Source organism: Budorcas taxicolor, chromosome 1 (genome assembly GCF_023091745.1).
Source record: "Budorcas taxicolor isolate Tak-1 chromosome 1, Takin1.1, whole genome shotgun sequence".
Taxonomy (NCBI): Eukaryota; Metazoa; Chordata; class Mammalia; order Artiodactyla; family Bovidae; genus Budorcas; species Budorcas taxicolor.
In genome coordinates this window covers 175,224,279-175,239,022 of record NC_068910.1, presented here as the reverse complement: position 1 = coordinate 175,239,022, position 14,744 = coordinate 175,224,279, and the positions used below count along the sequence as shown (strand labels likewise).

General features: G+C 41.5%; 1 protein-coding gene across 1 annotated transcript; it reads right to left on the bottom strand.

Annotated features, from left to right (window-relative positions):
- Window positions 1-1,402: 1,402 nt before the first annotated feature.
- Window positions 1,403-12,936, bottom strand: SSR3 (signal sequence receptor subunit 3). The gene is made up of 5 exons (XM_052637636.1): window positions 12,744-12,936; window positions 11,427-11,553; window positions 7,259-7,357; window positions 2,755-2,886; window positions 1,403-1,698 (listed from the first exon to the last, which is right to left on the bottom strand). Exons 1-5 carry the CDS (start codon window positions 12,874-12,876, stop codon window positions 1,632-1,634), a joined length of 558 nt encoding a protein of 185 aa, XP_052493596.1. The 5' UTR covers window positions 12,877-12,936; the 3' UTR covers window positions 1,403-1,631.
- Window positions 12,937-14,744: the final 1,808 nt, after the last annotated feature.

The window sequence follows — 14,744 nt, the reverse complement described above, 5'->3', positions numbered from 1 at the left end:
GGTTCTTAGGTGACCTCCCAAAACTTCCCAACAGATGGAAAGGGAAGATAACTCCTGGTGAATATCTTTCTATAAATAGTGAATGCAACATTTACCTTAAATTCAGAAGTGGAAAACAAAGTTAAGATTAGAAACTGGGAATATATTTCCTTTGAGGTATTGCTTGTAGAATGGGATACCCAAATGGTAAAGTTCGATCCCTGGGTCGGGAAGATCCCCTGGAGAAGGAAACAGCAACCCACTCCAGTATTCTTGCCTGGAAAATCCATGGACAGAGGAGCCTGGTGAGCTACAGTCCCTGAGGTCACAAAGAGTTGGATACAATTTAGCACCTAAACAACAATAAGAACAAACTGCTTATAGAAAGGTACTGAATGTGGTCAAAAGCTAGTATCACCTGTGAGTCCATGACCTTTTAAGTGATGAAAGTTCAGAAGTTCAAACTTTTTCAAATAACGCAAAAACAATCACCTATAAACACACTGGTTAAAAAATGAAGGAGTCTGCTCTTGGCTGGACCCACCAGGACTGAAGAGATCAGTATTTTGTTTACAACTCATTTTGGGAACTTGTGGACTAAAAGGTCAAATCTATGAAAGTCCTCATGGAAAAATGCTGAGCAGTACCAAAACCACTGTAATTCCTTGGAGAGTTTTTAGAATTCCAGAACTAAGATCACAAAAATCACTTTGGTCTCCTACACGTCAATATTCAGGAAAGAGACTCTCTTACTGAACATTCCTCCAGTGATGTGAGACCCTGGTCAAGAGGAAACAATGATTCCATTCTCTTAACAGGTCAAACCAACATGGGAGGGTTGAGCTAACCTCCCTGGACACTCACCCAGGGCTAATGCTACAGAGCTGAACAGTGTGTGCTTTTAACCCCAAAGGACAACTCTCATATGCCTGGGTACTATTTTTAGGCTATTACCTTGGCTGCCTTTATTCTTAGAAAAACACACACACACACACACACACACACACACACACACACACACACACACACACACACACACACACACACACACACACACACACACACACACACACACACACCTTTTCCACAAGCTTCTCTTCTCCCAGTTGGAGAAACCATGTTTTAACTGAGTTATTTCAAATCACAAAGTCAGAGACTTGCAAGCATGATGCTTCTGTTCAGTCCCCCAGAGGGAGACGATTCACTCTGATATTTATGGCTCAAAACAAAAAAAAAGTTGTAATATTGTGCTTGGAACACACAGAACCAGTTATTAACTTCTTGCTACTATTATAAATAATAACAGCTCAGTCCAGGTTACTGTGACCTCTGACAAATCAAGGAAACAAGTTATTTTCTCCTCTTGTGATTATAACACATTGCAACACTTTTTGCCTTTTAACAAATGTCCTGGTACTCTGAGTTTCCCTTTCAATTCATTTAATTTCAACAATCTGTCAAAAAAAAAAAAGAGCCAATAAACAAATACTGAATTACATTTTGTTGGGTTTTTTAAACCCTCAAACTCCAGACTTATAAAAACAGCTTGTGTGTCTTCCACCCTGACCACCCTGCTATTTCTCCACATCACAGGCCACCCATAGATACAAAGTCGGGGTGGTGGGAGGAGGGGCTGGCAAAGCTGAGGCAGTCTACTTGGAGCCAGTAGACAGGAGGGCGATGAGGCCTGAGGAAGCACTTATGGACAAAATGTAGTTCCTGTAAGAATTCAATGTTAAGGAAAAGTCAACCCCAAATTGGTTTTCAACAAAACAACAAGAACCCACCCTCCTGGAATGTACTGTTTTCCTCCTGACAGGCTGTCTAACAACAATAATGTGCAGCCCCTTTGTCTGCAAATACAATTTACCAGAGAGCAGACTACAAAGAATGAAGAACATTCACAGGAAATACGTTCCAACAGAAAACACTTGAGACAAACCTAGAACACATGATCACAAAGAAAACATCTGAATTCCATTTAACCTTCAGGAAAAGAGCTGATCAAAGAACACAGGGAGCAAGAGGAGGCTTGATTTCCTTACCAACCCCCGCATCAACAGCAGAGGGAAAATAAGTGTTCCTTGTCCATCAGTGTTTTGGCCACAGCAGGCCTGTGAAAGCAAGGAGGTTCACAAAGTTTGCAGCTACTCTCGGTCTCAGGACTAGAGTGTTTGGGGCAAATCACTCCAGTATTCCCAGAAGATAAAAGTTAGAGAGTATCTGCTATTTTATTACATCAGAATCTCCTACTGTTGAAAATTTGGCTACACATTCCTGGATAACACTTTTAATAAATTACCTTAAAAAGAGAAGACTGATTCTTGCCCAAAAGCTCAATTTAAGAGCAACTTGAAACACTATTAAGCTGTTATAAAATGTGCCAATTTAACTCCACTGGCTATCCACCCAAGCCCAAAGCCCCAAAGTACCAGCAGATACAGGGCTTATGCCAGGAGCTGTCAAAGAAGGCAAGTTTGCTTTGGCTCCTTAGCATGTTTGGTTTTTTTAAACCAGGCAGGTACACATCATCATATATGTAAGACTGCTTTGCAATACTCATTATTTATCATGAAGTCTTGATCATAAAACTAAAAGAACTTCAAATCAAAAGCCCTTATTTTAAACATCCAGAAACATGCCTAAGGTCACAGTGCTTATTAAGGGACTGACTCTCTTTGCAGTTTTTGTTACCAAAAACCACTCAGACAAATAAAAACCAAAATGAACTGTTTTTAGACTTCTAAAAAGGATAATCAACCTCTAAAAGGATACACTGTGGGGTTGAAGTTCTTCAGTATAAAGAAGGAAGCAACAATGACCAAGACCAGAAATAGGGTGTTATTATAGAAGATGGAAAATGTTGTAGCTTCATAATCAGCAACTTCATTCTTCTTCCACAAGATTCTGTGGACACAGAAACAAGTCATTTAGTTTTTCAGTAGGCACTAAAAATGTTAAATACCACACGGTTCTAGCTCATTGTAAGATTTGTAAGATTAAGCTCTTCTTTAAGTGTTCTGGGCAGAATGTGTTAATATTAAATTCAGTCAGCATTGTCCCCTTTATTCTACTAAAAAAGATATTTCATTTTATCGATGCTCAGAAATTCCCTGGTGGTCTAGTAGTCAGGATTCAGTGTTTTCAATGCCAGGGCCTGGGTTCAGTCCCTGGTCAGGGAATTAACAGTTATCGATGCTCACGTAGCTGGGTATATTACCTTTTTTCCCAGCAGTTTAAGCTTTGGAGGAAGGAACTGATTAATCACAATTAGCTTGGTTTTATCAGCAACCAAAATAGGCATCTTTCTCTAGATACTCACCAAAAACAAACTACTGATTAGCAGCGTGAAAGGGCTTTCTCGCCCGTTTGCAGGCTTGAAACTCTCTACTGCTACTGCTAAGTCACTTCAGTCGTGTCTGACTCTGGGCGACCCCATAGATGGCAGCCCACCAGGCTCCCCCATCCCTGGGATTCTCCAGGCAAGAACACTGGAGTGGGTTGCCATTTCCTTCTCCAATGCAGGAAAGTGAAAACTGAAAGTGAAGTCGCTCAGTCGTGTCCGACCCTCAGTGACCCCATGGACTGCAGCCTTCCAGGCTACTCTGTCCATGGGATTTTCCAGGCAAGAGTACTGGAGTGGGTTGCCATTGCCTTCTCCGTGAAACTCTCTACAGTCTACAGATTTCACCCTTCAATGTTACACCTTAAGACAAGCCCATGGACAAAACCAACTGTCACGTCACAGAAACAGACTTGTCTGTGACTCTCTTTAGCCATCTTTATTTAATTTGAACTAAGAATCTGCTTGATCATTAGGAATTTTTACTCCTGTGAAACCCATTACTTTGTATTTAATCCACTTTTCTTTTACCGTTTCACAGGGGCAATAGGAAGTTCCAGGGTGCCTGTGAATAAGGGGGTCTTTATTCTGCTCAGTTAATTAACTTTGTAATGCAATTTTTAAACAAGTAGGTAGGTTCTAACCTAGTAATGGGATATGAAATCAACGGAGTGGATCCACTGTTCAGGAAAAATTACTGGCTGGGTTGTGACCAACACGTTAAAAAAAAAAAAGGAATAGGAAAAAAACCAGAAAAGTGGCAAGTGCATCACATACAATAGGGCAGTAACTTTGTTCTCTGGAACATTTATGTGTGTGTATGTAAAAGTATTTGGTCAAACAGTAAAATATTTTTACTGTGGCTCATCTAACAGGCTCAAAGTCACTGCCATTGATGCTTTCTCCTCCAGAAAAATACATTACTCTGGGGTCAGATGGTACCCCCAACTAATGCTAAGGCTAGCACAATGGCTAATGTCATTGTTTTATTCACCAGCTGTTGTAATGCAAAGTCAACAAGCCTGGCTGTAAAGGAGCTAAATGAAAGGTATTAGCACCTTGTCTTCAACGGAAGAAATTTGTGGTTTCTAATATATATACCATGTTTTCTTGATTCTGTGGATACCATCAACTTAGTAAATCTTAGTTTACTGTAAAGTTTGGGAGATGTGAAGGACCTTATATTAAATGCAGCTATCAACTGTAAAGCAGCTTCTGATTTCAGAGAAGTTTAAATGTAAATTTTAAAAATACATGATTTGGAATTAATACAATATTCCATTCTATCAATGATCAAAGAAAACACCAGCCCGGTCCAGAAATGTTCATAGTCTCTACATGGTTTAATGCTACAAAACACTGTTTTTAAGACTTTGGCACAAGACCCAGTGAAGACAGGCTCCTTAAATAGGCTACAGGCATGACTTTACTATTGGCAATTAAATTATCCCATCTCTACTACAGCGCTTCTCCCGAACTCCCTGCCAAACCCTGAATCAGAACTAACTTCAACAGGTTTTTCATGAAAGAGTGGTTCAATCGTCTGGGTTGTCCCAGCTCCCAAAGGCCATGAGTTACATGGGGGTATAGCCAGTCAGGACTGTCTGGCAGCTCTCAGAACTTTTTCTAGTCCAGCCATATCCTGGTTTATTTTGAAGAAGGTTAGGACTCCCGATCCCCCTCATCAGCAGAGGTTCTGCCAGGGCCTCACTGGTAGGAAACCTAGTTTGAGAGAGCACTTCTCAAGTGGTCCTTTGTCCAAGGAGTACTTCCTAAAACAGGAGAGAAGTTGAGACCATACTCAGCAAGTCTTACAATCTGATAATACTAACAACGGACCATTCAGTAAGTCAAGGAGAAATAACACTCATATCCTGGAACAAGTATTAATGAATCTGATCCTCCTCTGCTAGTTTCCATCCTTGCATAGATGGAAAAGCAGTTCAAAGTGGCACATAATTGATATTCCAAATGACTGTAGATGGAGCTTCGAGAGATACCCATCTGGGTAGAAACATGCCGATAAGCCTTCTCTTTAATCTCTTGGAAACAACTAGTCTTTTGAGAGAAAAAAACACTAGATCTTTAAGGGAGTCGTGGATCCAGGTACTGCATCAATAATGACTACAGACCTTGGTACAACTGTATCCAGTGTGGCCTTTGTGAGAGGCCACAATTACAAACAGCACAAATCCCTACTGATGGCAAGAACAGATCTTTATAATTTTCTGCTGCTCTGCATTTTAAGTATCAATAAACCTCCACTTCACCCTAATCTGAAATATCTGATCCAGCCAATGGCAAAGAGGCTTCATTTCCAATTCCAAATGATCTGCTGGTGAAGACTACCTTTCTTCCCTGCTGTGAAAGATTCTGAGACACATCCCAGGATGAAGAGCAAGTACCAGACCAAATCAGGCAGTCTGCAGTGGGCAGAGAGACCCACTTGCCATCTCTGATATAATTAGTCGTCTAAAACCTCTAAGACTGTACAAGCTTATAAAAAGCATTTTGAAATTTGGGTAACGATGAAGCGCAATCCAATTTAGAAACCACTGTTCTAATAAATACTGCAATTCAATAAAAAGGTTTAAAAAAGTGGTCTAGATTCTCTAGTATCGATCCCTATGCAAAAATTTGTGATCAAAAAGTTACACAGAGCCAGAAGTCCTTAAGGCTGCTCCCTAAAACACAGGAATTTGCTCTGAGGACTTTAATAGTGTTCCTTCAGTTTTATGAAGGATTCATAGGACATAATCACTTCAATAACGTTTTGGTGCCTGTCCAAAACCACTGTAGAAGACACTGTTCATTAAGTTACTCTGTGTCCCTTACGTAAGGACCCATTTGATAAAGTCTGTCCAAGATTCAGTGCCAGGAAAGTTTCTCTTCAGAAGGACATGCCTTCTGCTTCTCATCCGACACTGAAAGCTGGATGACCTCAGACGTGCCCTCTGACACTTGGAAGCTCAGAGCTAAGTTCTGTGGCCAACTGCTGCAACTAACCCTGAGGTCCTCATTTATCCACCTCTTCTTACTTTTCATCGGTTTCTGATCTCTTAAAATTGTACTGCTTTGTTTTATATGCAATTTAATATTTTAAGTCCCCACAAAATCTTTCTGGAGCAAAGTGGGATAAAAATTCCATTTCACAAAGCACCTTATGGACACTAAAACTTAAGATCCATGAAAACAGGCTCAACTTACGACTTTGTTAAACCATCTGGCAACTCTTAAGCACAAGTTTATTCAATCGTTCAGAGACTTGTATTCAGACCTTAGCCTGTTCGTTAGACTTCTAACAGCAGCCGGCAGGAAAAACTGGGGACGGCGCTCATAAATATGGCAAAGAATTGGGCAACAGGAGACAAACCTAATTCTTTTCTTTTTCCCAAGCAATGCAGATGACCAACAACCAGATGTGCCCAGGGAAGTTCAGGAGCAGAAATACCACCACCTGAAAATGCTTACACGGAACACAATGTAAAGCCTTCAGACACAGGGGTTAGGTGATACCTGAAGGTCACACAGCTAATGCGCCGCAGAGCCAAGCGCTGCACACAGCTCCGCACGCTCCCAAATCCGGCAGTGGAGTACAAGCTCATGCCAGACTGCCTGTGCTCTTCCTCTGGCCTTACCACACACTAACCCATGACCTTGGAGCAACATACCCTAGCTTTCTGTACCTCAGATTCCTCAGGCGTAAAGTGGAGAAAACAACAGTACCTACCTCGTGGGGCTCTCTGGAGGAAAGTATCTGGTGGTAATAAACACTCAAAAAGTCAATTATCCTCATTACCACAACTTGTACAACACCAACGTTTCTCTCAGACAATTCTGATACCCGTGTTCTTTAAGCAGAAACAGAAAGAACTTTATTTTCTACAAATACCCGCCTTTCTGGTTACCACAAACACTTTAATTAGGGAGTCAAACCTTTCATCCTTTTCCTTCCGAGACATCTTTCTATTATCAGCTTCAGAGAGTTTCCGAGTCACTTCTTTGGAGACAGCATCTTCCCTCTTCTGTGCTACTCTGAAAGGAAAAGAAAAAGAGTCTCCACATGCTCCAGGAGTGAACACTGCTCCCTCTCAGAAACACTCTGTACCCCGAGCTTGTACTGGCAACTGTATCATACTTTACATTTCAAGAAAACAAGCTGGACAGAAAGTTCCAAGCTTATTACACTATACTAGCCAAAAGAGAGGGAGTTCAAGAAACTTCCAAGATGTGGTTTATTAGTGATGTGTTCTGAATTCTGCTTAAAAGGGAGAATTTTCCAAAGTTAGGTATTCAATATGGAAATAAAAGTCAAATGCTATTAGCACAATTTAGTTATGAATCATTATAGCTCCACTTTGTTTTAACTCATGAATTAACTGTTCCACAAATAAATTTGTTAAGGCACTAGTAAATGACACATGATTTCAATTCCAATATATAACAGGAGAGAAAATTAAGCTTAGAGAAATCTAAAATCTTAAAGTAAAGCTTTTAACTCTATTCAAAAGAGAAATATCACTAAAAAGAAATATTACCACCTGGTGCAGGACTGACCATAGCAGTTTGTTAAATAAACTACTGGTTTGAGAGTTGCACCAAAAGATAATATGGAATCAGCCAGAAAATGCTGAAAGTGTCATTTGAGAAATCAGATAAGAATATTTAGTAATGAGTCAGATAAAGAAAAAAAAAGACATAATCCTAAAAAAAAAATCTACGAGATAAATTTTATCAGATGGAGTTGCTAGTGAAAGAGAAGATAAAATTTAACCTGTGATGAAATACAAAAGCCTCCCCAAAGATTAGACATTTAAATTTGATGATTTACTTTTCATAATATAGGACAAACTGACTACCCATAAACATAGATCACAAGCAAAATATAGCAATTACCTATAAAGTCTCACTAAGAAAACTTTCAATACAATATTGAGATGTATTGAACAAGCCACAGATGTAGACCATAGAGACAGACATCTGTTCAATCTATGTTCTGATCCCTCATAACTACACTACATTAAGTTCTGGTCTGTGGACCGAGGAAAACTGGGGAAAAATCAGGATGGATTCCTGAAAAGCCCAAGATCATGAACAGCAATAGCTTTCAACCTTCAACAACATGGGCTTCTGGGCTACAAATTAAGCCATTTTCTACTCCAGAGGATCTTCCTGACCCAGGGGTCGAACCCACGTTTCTTGCATCTCCTGCATTGGCAGGAGGATTCTTTACCATTGAACCTCCTGAGAAGCCCCAAGTTTGGGTTGGTTTTATCTCTCACTCAATAATCAAGTTAGAAGTGACATTGTTAAAAACAAAATCTTCAGTCAACTTTGACTAATGTATTTTTCCACAAATTGGTCATTGGAGGGAGGAAAACCAGTTAGAAAATAGGTAAAAGGAAACAGGTTCTGAAATGTAAAGAAAATAGCAGCTAAGGGAGCAGGTAGCTGTTTCAAGGGCTACTTTAAGACACTAAACAGAACATTATAAAGCCCTGCTATCCCTGACTCATTGTACTACGTAAAATTCTGTTCTGCAGGCAGAGATTCTCATCTCTTAATCTCCAGCAAATCCAAGGAACTCATTAAATGTTTCTTGAACTTCACATAAGACTGCTTTTTTCTAAGAAAGGCCAACTGATAAGAAATGGACACGGTTTACAGCAAAAACCTTTCTTAGCTGAGCAGAGGGGGGAAAACACACACACACACACACACGCACGCACGCACGCACGCACGCACGCACGCACGCACCTCAACTGTCAGGATGCTAGGACGTAAGAATAAACTATTTTCAAAAGAGCTGGCTCTAGGCATCTCTCAGACAAATAGTCAATCATCTGTCCTGAAGACACTTACGGAGATAACTAATTTCTCTTTTATGTCTAAAATTCTATACTTGCCTAAAAAGACATTAACAACTACACTGTAGGTTTATTACAACTCAGCCCTACCCTCCATCTCAGTGCTCTCAGCAAACAAATCTCCCTCAGCGCTTAATGCTCTGAAACAAGACAGAGGCAAACCCAGGGGCCCAGCACCCAGCCAACTGAGATTAAAAAAAAAAAAGTCTTCATAAACATCTTAAAAATCATACCATGTTAAAAGAAATTCCTATGGGCTCTCTCACCTCCAACCTCTCCAACACTGCACACAAACATTTATTACATGCCAAACACCATGGCCTACATTTTGTTGCATGTACCATATTTAATCCTGACCATCCCAAGAGGTACCATTAGTACTCCCATTTTACAGCCCAGAAATCTTAAGTCTCAAAAGATAAAATGCAGGCCCAAGGGTCTGCACTTAAGAGAAGCAGAGTGGGAACTGGAATACAGACTATAGACTCTAGCCATTCCCTCTATCACCAACACCTACCCACACTCAGCATCTTGCTGGCTCTTGAAGCCTTAACAATCTTACCAATCTGTAGTTTTTATGTCAGTAGCAATATTTAATACTAGACCAAAACTATGATGACTAAAAAATAATTCCACTCAGAGATCCTATTAAGTCAGTAAATGTTAGTCGTTCAGTTTTGTCCAATTCGTTGCAACCCCATGCTGTAGCTCACCAGGCTCCTCTGTCCGTGAAATTCTCCATTTAAGAACACTGTAGTAGGTAAGCATTCCCTTCTCCAGGGACTCCTCCCTGCCCAGGGACTGAGCCCAAGTCTTCCACATTACAGGCAGAGATCACTGAAATTTCACTGAACTAAACAAAATGTATCACTAACTAGTGTAAGAGAAATAAACAAAGGACATGGAAGCTGTCCTCAAGAAGCAGGAAGTAAAACTGAGGGGAAAGAGCATGATTTTTGACTCCAAAAAGGTGAGTGAAAAATTATATGTAGAACAAGAGAAAAACACTAGGTCCCAAAGAGACCAAGGTCCAAGGGAATCACAAAGGATGGGTCATGCAAGACACCCACCCTGAGGACTTCACTATCCACAGACGGCCACGCCTCATGAGAAGGACAGCCCGGAAAGCAGAGGCCGAGGTGGGCTGAATTCTGAAATGGCAGCTGGTGAAGAGGGGCTGCCAAGCAGGAAAACAACAGAGATGACCTGGATTTAGCTGTTCCAGCAACTGTCAGGCACAACCTGGACTCCTAAGGATCCAGGACAACAGTGGGGAGGCTTACAATAATCCCTGTTAACTGAAATCACCTCAAGGTGTTTCTGCTCCTCATCACCAGAAAGCTTGACACAGGAACAATAAAGACAGTTAGGATTTCTCTGGAAATGATTCCTAAGGCTTAAAATAACAGACATGTAAGAATGGAAAGAAAGGGAGACGTTTCTAAATGAGGGAGGAGAGGAGTCGTGTTTAAAGGCTGAGTTGGAAGCCCTAAGCCCCAATGCTAAAAGATGAGGCCTGATTGGTAGGAGGCAGAGTCGTCACATTCCAAGGGTCTGGAAGAATCTGGTTTTAATACTTTTAGAAAAGAGAATGTCATGAAGAGTTATTAGGAGAGTGACATGACAAAATGAAGGAAGAAACAGAGGAAATATGGTAGCCTAATTAGCATTAAAAATGTCAAGATTGAGTAACAGAAAAAAAGACCACTTCTTCCACATCCAAAAATTCTACATGGAGAGTCCAGAACAATTCTTTCCAGAATTCCATTTGACTTTTAAAATGTTAATTTACTTGGTGGGTTTGCTTTTCTGAGCCCCACGATTAAGGCTAGTACTCAAGCATTCTAATTCCAACCTCAACACCCACTTCCATAGCACTGTTAGCAGACTCTCTCTGCTTTGCAGTTAGTCACTATTCCTTCATACCATTATTTCTAATTACATATTTTGCAATCATAAATACATACCCCCCAAATATACATACACATATAGTTCCAATTAATCCAAACATACATACACATCTATCTCCCCCCAAATATAAACATATATGTGTATATACATACACATGTATCTCAAATGAATCCAAATATACATACACATATCTCCCCCCAAATATACATAAAACTATATCTCAAATTAATGCTTACCAAAACACACACACACAAATGGTCTTTCAGAAGTCACCCTACTATATAAAAATGCAACAATATTTACTTTCACTTGAGAAATATACTTACTTGTGCTTGAGAACAAATTTCACATTTTTGTAAGCAAAGGCCACCAAGTAAGTGCTTACTAGGGTCATCACACTGTACAGAACAGCAGACTGAATAAGATCCATATGCCATATTCGCCAATATAACCCTGAATTAAGATAAAAGGGGGTGGGGAATACAAAAAGAAACAAAACATTACCACCCAGTTACAAAAACCTGCTGAGTTATTAATGATTATAGCTAAACCTGGTAAAATACAGCCCGGATTAGGGAATCCAATACAGTGTAAGAACTTCCTAAGTGTGATATCCAGGAAAAAGTTAAGTCTCAAGTGTTTCTAGTTCAGAATACTTGAAAACCGTAATCTTCCTATAACTAGTCCATGATGAGATTTCTGCTGCTTCTAGAATGAGAACTCTAGCTCAACAAAATCACGATTCAGACTTCAAATTTCATTCTTCAGGGTACTATCACACTAACTACAAGTCATTCCGAGACTCCACGTGTAGTCCCAAACCAGAGTTCACACGCTGACGTGGCTGTTCTCTGAAATTAAGGCAATGCCCAGTGCGGTCAGTGAACCATGTTAATTGCACGCTAGGTTTTATAAAGTCAGGAGAGAAAATATATCTGGATTTGCCCAACAACAGTGCAAAAATGTAGGGGAGAGGAAATTGACATTTGGAATCCCTAAACTCTAAAAACAACCTTGGCCAAGGCTGTAAAGTTTTTCCATTCAAGTAAGAATTCTAGAATTGCTCTAACAGAATTATTAAAAAGTTTAAACACAGTAGAGCTTGGGGCCTTGGCACTGGTTCAACTTCTTTCGGAAAATAATGTTCTGTGTGAACCGGTTCTAAAGCTACATGTACAATTCGGTGCGAGTGTTTATGTCTCTAACCTAATTCATGAGTTTCTCCAAAGCAAGTAAAAAGTTTAAGATCCCGTAACAGCAAACGATAGTTATACGGGGCGAGGGGGCTGGGGGAGAACAGGCGATATGCCTGTTAGCATCACAAGATCTTAACCCGGGTGTTGGTTGAAATACAGATTTGAGGCCGCCATCCCAGAACCAGTAACTCACAATCCGCAGACCTGAGGCCCGGAAATGAGCTAGCCTACTTTTCCAACGTGCTATAATGACTTTCCTGGGATGCCACCCACCACGACCCCGGACAGATCACGGAGGCCCACAGAGGCTGCGTGCAGCCCCCGAGTCCAGGGGGAGCTGGGGGACAGCACAGGCTCCGGCGCACGCCTCGCCCTCTGCACGGCCTTGCCACGTCCCCGCCCAGCCCAGCCCAGCCCAGCCCAGCCCGTCTCGCTCCAAGCGCTCACATATGGGGATGGCGGACACGATGAAGGCGTTCCCGAAGAAAAGCGCCGAGGACTTGGCCGAGAGGTTGCGGCTGAAATCCTGCAGGAGCAGGTCCTCCTCGGACTGCTGCTTGGGCCCGCCTTTGGGAGCCATGGTGGAATCGGAGCCGCGGGACGGCCACGGAACCGGGCGCAGAGCGGGGAAAAAGCCGCGGTCACCGCCTCTACAGCCACCGTATCCGCTAACGACCAGTCAGCGCAGCGCGAGGAGGCGGGACCCGGCCGGGCTTGGAACAAACATCCGCAGGATTGGCCAGTCTGGCGCCACTTTGTAGGTTTCTCCGGCGTGATTAGACAAGCGGGCCAGACTTCCGGATTCCTAGCCGACCACGTGATTCGTCACTTTCTAGGAGGAAGCCGGGACTTGTAGTTTAGTGGGCGCTATTAACAAAACTTTATTAACATTCTATTTCAAAGATGCTGATAGACTCCTGCTTTCCAAGCCCTGGAAATTCCAAAACATGAAGCTCTTCGTCTTATGGTCATTCATTCATGGAACGTATGGTTTAACTGGCTCTGTGGGTACCCAGAAGCAGAAGCTATTAAGAGATAACAAGAATACACAGAACTATACAAAAGAGCTCTTAATGACCCAGATAACCATGACGGTGTGATCACTCACCTAGAGCCAGACATGCTGGAGTGTGAAGTCAAGTGGGCCTTAGGAAGCATGACTACCAACAAAGCTAGTGGAGGTGATGGAAGTCCAGCTGAGCTATTTCAAAGCCTAAAAGAGGATGCTGTTAAATAAAGTGCCACACTGGAAATGCCAGGAAATTTGGAAAACTCCGCTGTGGCCACATAATTGGAAAAGGTCAGTTTTCATTCCAATCCCAAAGAAAAGACAATGCCAAAGAATGTTCAAACTACTGTACGATTGCGCTTATTTCACATGCCAGCAAAGTAATGCTCAAAATTCTCCAAACTAGATTTAAACAGTACCTGAACGGAGAACTTCCAGATTTTTCAAGTGGGATTTAGAAAAGGCAGAGGAACCAGAGATCAGATTGCCAACATCCGTTGGCTCATAGAAAAAGCAAGAAAATTTCAGAAAAACATCAACTACTTCGTTGACTCTACTAAAGCCTTTGACTGTGTTCAGTTCAGTTCCATCATTTATCATGTCGGACTCTTTGTGACCCCATGGACTGCAGTACGCCAGGCTTCCCTGTCCATCACCAACTCCTGGAGCTTACTCAACTCATGTCCATTGAGTCGGTGATGCCATCCAACCATCTCATCCTCTGTTATCCGCTTCTCCTCCCGCCTTCAATCTTTCCCAGCATCAGGGTCTTTTCCAATGAGTCTGCTCTTCTATTCAGGTGGCCAAAGTATTGGAGTTTCAGCTTCAGCATCAGTCCTTCCAATGAATATTCAGGACTGATTTCCTTCAGAATGGAATGGTTGGATCTCCTTGCTGTCCAAGGGACTCTCAGGAGTCTTCTCCAACACCGCAGTTCAAAAGCATCAATTCTTCAATGCTCAGCTTTCTTTATAGTCCAAGTCTCACATCCATACATGACTACTGGAAAAACCAAAGCTTTGACTAGATGGACCTTTGTTGGCAAAGTAATGTCTCTGCTTTTTAATATGCTGTTTATGTTGGTCTTAGCTTTTCTTCCAAGGAGCAAGGGTCTTTTAATTTCATGGCTGTGGTCACTATCTGCAGTGATTTTGGAGCACAAAAAAATAAAATCAGCCACTGTTTCCATTGTTTCCCCATCCATTTGCCATGAAGTGATGGGACCAGATGGCATGATCTTAGTTTTTGTTTTTTTTTTTTAATTTTAAAATCTTTAATTCTTACATGTGTTCCCAAACATGAACCCCCCTCCCACCTCCCTCCCATGATCTTAGTTTTTTGAATGTTGAGTTTTAAGCAGACTTTTTCACCCTCCTCTTTCACTTTCATCAAGAGGCTCTTTAGATCTTCGCTATCTGCCATAAGGGTTGTGTCATCTG

What these genes read in the sequence shown, in the direction of transcription:
- SSR3 (XM_052637636.1), bottom strand. Translation starts at nt 12,876, where the DNA reads ATGGCTCCCAAAGGCGGGCCCAAGCAGCAGTCCGAGGAGGACCTGCTC. An exon ending in AAATTTGTTCTCAAGCACAA is followed by an intron (nt 7,358 to 11,426) that starts GTAAGTATATTT and finishes TTTTCCTTTCAG; the next exon opens with AGTAGCACAGAAGAGGGAAG. An exon ending in CGGAAGGAAAAGGATGAAAG is followed by an intron (nt 2,887 to 7,258) that starts GTTTGACTCCCT and finishes CTGTGTCCACAG; the next exon opens with AATCTTGTGGAAGAAGAATG.